This window comes from Triticum dicoccoides, chromosome 7A (genome assembly GCF_002162155.2).
Source record: "Triticum dicoccoides isolate Atlit2015 ecotype Zavitan chromosome 7A, WEW_v2.0, whole genome shotgun sequence".
NCBI classification, from domain to species: domain Eukaryota; kingdom Viridiplantae; phylum Streptophyta; class Magnoliopsida; order Poales; family Poaceae; genus Triticum; species Triticum dicoccoides.
In genome coordinates, this window is record NC_041392.1 from 42,024,592 (window position 1) to 42,028,862 (window position 4,271).

Genomic DNA, 4,271 nt, shown 5'->3' on the forward strand with positions numbered 1-4,271 from the left:
AAACGTCTCCTCCCACTGAATGCGCATCGCCAAAAATCCTGAAATAAATCCAGGAATAAATGCGAGCACCAGGACTTGAATCCTGATGGGCCGAGGATATCATAATCCCTCTAACCATCCAACACAGGTTGGTTCGCCCCCTATGAACACCTTCAAGAGAATGAGCTGGCATATATCCTGAGATTTATGAAGTCATCGTAGGCGCCTCGTCGTCGACGGGAACGTCTCCTCCCATTAAGAGCGCATCGTCGAAAATCATGAAATAAATCCAAAAATAATGCGAGCACCTGGACTTGAACCCTGGTGGGATGGGAATACCACCGTCCCTCTAACCATCTAACTACAAATTGGTTCGAGCTGGGGAGATTATGTGACGGGTGGACATCGTGGGTACCAAACGATGTACTGACTGTGCTTGAATAGTGGAGATAGTTAAGATGCCGGTATTATATCCACTTCCTATTTAGCTGAACATTATCTGACCAAAGAATATACGAAACTTTGTAATGAATCATGGTCTCAATATGTGAAGTAGAACTAATTATCCTTTGACCAAATGCCCTTTTATCATTGATCATTTTTTATTGTTTTTCGCCCGTGGCAACGCAGGGAATATATTAGTCATGTGGTAATGTATGAGAATATCGTATCCCGTTATAATGCAGGGACAATTATTACAGGATCTATGAAAATACTAGTACAAGTATCGGGGTACTTTCTTAAATTTTCGTTTGAGAAGGTAAAGTTTCTTGTCATTGTATGCTAAATCAGATCAATGATTCGTTTGAAAAGGTAAATTTTCTGTAATCGTATATTACCATTTTTCTTTGCAGCTATATATTATAATGCAATTAATTGTCCTCGTTACAATTTACCTTTGTTTTATTACCACGAATAAGTTTACCTTTGTTTTTTTACGACGAATTGAATGCCTTTTCCCCGAAATACTGTAGTTTAATGTCGAAATGTAAATCCAAAAGTAGCCCTTATTATATGCATTATTAAGAAAGGTCCATTGATACAGCCGGTCAAATATGGAATCAGATGGAAAAGTCCGCAAAAAGGAAGCAAATCGAAAAGTTTATGAAATTAATCGTCCAACAACTCACACCTTATACTAGACACCCGAGGCTGAGGTCTGGGCAGACTGAATCCACCATCAAAACTGACAATATGGCTTCCTTCTCCTCTTCCTCTACTAGCGTGATCACCGTCCTCTTGCTGCTCTTGCCCGTCCTCCTTGCGCCGCCGGCGAGTGCCGTCCCTGTACTTGCCGCATGCAAGACCGTCGGCGGCGGGAGCACCTACTTCGACGTCACGTTCTGCCTGGAGGCCCTAGGCTCCGTCGGCGGTGGCGGTCTCTACCGAGACCTCGCCGCCGCTGCCGTGGGCCTCCTCGCTGCCAACGCCACCAGCACGGAGGCCAAGATCGGCCGTCTGCTTGGGGAGAGCGGCGTGAAGATTAAGGCGGGGGACGCGGCCCTGGCGCGGCCCCTCCGGTCGTGCCTGTCGCTGTACGGCGGTATAGTGCACGGTGGGCCTGCGTGCACTGCCGCGGTCAAGGGCGGGAAGTTCGGCGATGCGACGGCGATCCTGGAGAAGGCAGCGGCCGCAGCGAAGGAGTGCGAGGACGGGTTCAGGAGGAGCAACGCGGCTTCGCCGCTGACGGCGGAGGACGATGACGCGTTCAAGCTCGCAAAGCTCGGCGTCGCGTTGCTCGGTTTCGCTTGAGAGCGCGGAAATGAATATTGTTGTTTTGACTAAAATAAATATTTGCATATACTATAATACGTATCTTTCTAGTTTAGTTGTTCTACTTGTAATCCTCGTGCTCTTTGATCTCTGATCCTCGTGTGTTTTTGTTAGATCAGCGTTGTGTGTCGGGAGGCCAAGGTCCGAAATGCTGCTATCCGGTGTCGGATAGTCGGGTAACAAAATACGAAAAGGTGAGACGGCACCCAGGTGTCCCGGCACCCCCCCTTACCCAGCAGCAGGTCATTTGCGGTGGCAGGGTAATTAAGCAGTCAATTTGCTGACACGAATAGGGCCAGTCTAGGCTGTAGTTGGCATAGTAGGCATGGCAGTAGGCACTGGCGGAGCTTCAGGAAGGCTGAAAGGGCCGTGGCCCGCCCAGCCCATGGAATTTTATACACTATATCTACTTCTGGACCTTTGTCTCAAAAAAAAATCTACTTCTGGACCTTAAAACAGCAGCTCACATGCTACCTTTTTTATTTCGCCCGCACACCTTTGGGCTGCAAGCTCCGCCACTGGCAGTAGGCACTGTTGAGACTGTGGTAGAGGCCAGGCGGGCAATCGTGTACAACTGTTGGTCAACTTTTTCCATATCCAATAGAAAAATGAAGCATGAACACGCAGCCATGCAGCCAAGCGCAGTTGTCTCGGTCAATCATGCAAAAAAAAAGTAGACAGAGTATGATGTGGCCAATGGAGAGCGGCGTTGCAGAGGCCGAGCGTCAGGTAGCTCGGTATCCCCTAGGTTGGAACGGACTTCGCGATTCCTTCTTGTCATGCGTTTCCGAGGTATACGGGCTAATATACACATGCATGAATAGTGCAGCCGTATGGAAGTGGCACATTGTCAGGCCCTGCTCGCACGGGTTAAACGAACGCGGGTTTTTGAAATAGCACAGGATAAGCCTGTCCTGTCTGCAGAGTTGCAGCAGCAATTATTGTTGTACTGGCCCAACGAAAAGTATTAATTTTCTATTCAGCTATTTTTTGTATATGTACCATCGGAGCATTTTCTTTTTTTGTAAACTAATCTTCAAATTAGTGTGCAATTAGTTATTCTTTTTTAGCAGACAATTAACTAACTGTGTGCTTCTTCTTAATTTTTTTTAAAGAGCTCTCTTAAGATGGTCCCTGTTACCTCTTAAGAGGCAAGAGAAATATTTGCTTTGTCCATTCATCAAGGATATATTTGACCACACAAATTGTAATATGGCAATTACTTGTCAAAACTAATATTTAAAACATTTCCCACATCTCCTTTTAATATAATAATAGTTCACATTTGACCCCCCTACATATGTGTTGTATCTACCATATGAAGATGAGTAATTATCATGTTGTATAATATGATAAATATCCATGTGATCCTAATGAATTATATACACACTACCAAAGACATTATCATAATTCATCTAGATTGCAACGTAATAATCATCGGTATGTATATTTGCATCATTCTGAGAGAGCCAATAAAGGAAAATAAATGTACACACATGCTAGGACCGTATGAATATTCAAAATGTTCTCCATTATACTGTTGGAAATATGCCCTAGAGACAATAATAAATTAGTTATTATTATATTTCCTTGTTCATGATAATCGTTTATTATCCATGCTAGAATTGTATTGATAGGAAACTCAGATACATGTGTGGATACATAGACAACACCATGTCCCTAGTAAGCCTCTAGTTGACTAGCTCGTTGATCATAGATGGTTACGGTTTCCTGACCATGGACATTGGATGTCGTTGATAACGGGATCACATCATTGGGAGAATGATGTGATGGACAAGACCCAATCCTAAGCCTAGCACAAGATCATGTAGTTCGTATGCTAAAGTTTTTCTAATGTCAAGTATCATTTCCTTAGACCATGAGATTGTGCAACTCCCGGATACCGTAGGAGTGCTTTGGGTGTGCCAAACGTCACAACGTAACTGGGTGGCTATAAAGGTACACTACAGGTATCTCCGAAAGTGTCTGTTGGGTTGGCACGAATCGAGACTGGGATTTGTCACTTCGTGTAAACGGAGAGGTATCTCTGGGCCCACTCGGTAGGACATCATCATAATGTGCACAATGTGATCAAGGAGTTGATCACGGGATGATGTGTTACGAAACGAGTAAAGAGACTTGCCGGTAAAGAGATTGAACAAGGTATCGGGATACCGATGATCGAATCTCGGGCAAGTATCGTACCGCTAGACAAAGGGAATTGTATACGGGATTGATTAAGTCCTTGACATCGTGGTTCATCCGATGAGATCATCGTGGAACATGTGGGAGCCAACATGGGTATCCAGATCCCGCTGTTGGTTATTGACCGGAGAGTCATCTCGGTCATGTCTGCATGTCTCCCGAACCCGTAGGGTCTACACACTTAAGGTTCGGTGACACTAGGGTTATAGAGATATTAGTATGCGGTAACCCGAAAGTTGTTCGGAGTCCCGGATGAGATCCCGGACGTCACGAGGAGTTCCGGAATGGTCCGGAGGTAAAGAATTATATATAGG

The 4,271-nt window shown here is 45.0% G+C and overlaps 1 protein-coding gene across 1 annotated transcript; it reads left to right on the plus strand.

The window, feature by feature from the left end:
* The first annotated feature begins 1,173 nt into the window (after window positions 1-1,173).
* Window positions 1,174-1,731, plus strand: LOC119333006 (putative invertase inhibitor). The gene has a single exon (XM_037606051.1). The coding sequence runs from the start codon at window positions 1,174-1,176 to the stop codon at window positions 1,729-1,731; it is 558 nt and encodes a 185-aa protein (XP_037461948.1).
* Window positions 1,732-4,271: the final 2,540 nt, after the last annotated feature.

Bases quoted from the DNA above. Each gene is read 5' to 3' on its own strand.
- LOC119333006 (XM_037606051.1), top strand. From the start codon at position 1,174: ATGGCTTCCTTCTCCTCTTCCTCTACTAGCGTGATCACCGTCCTCTTG.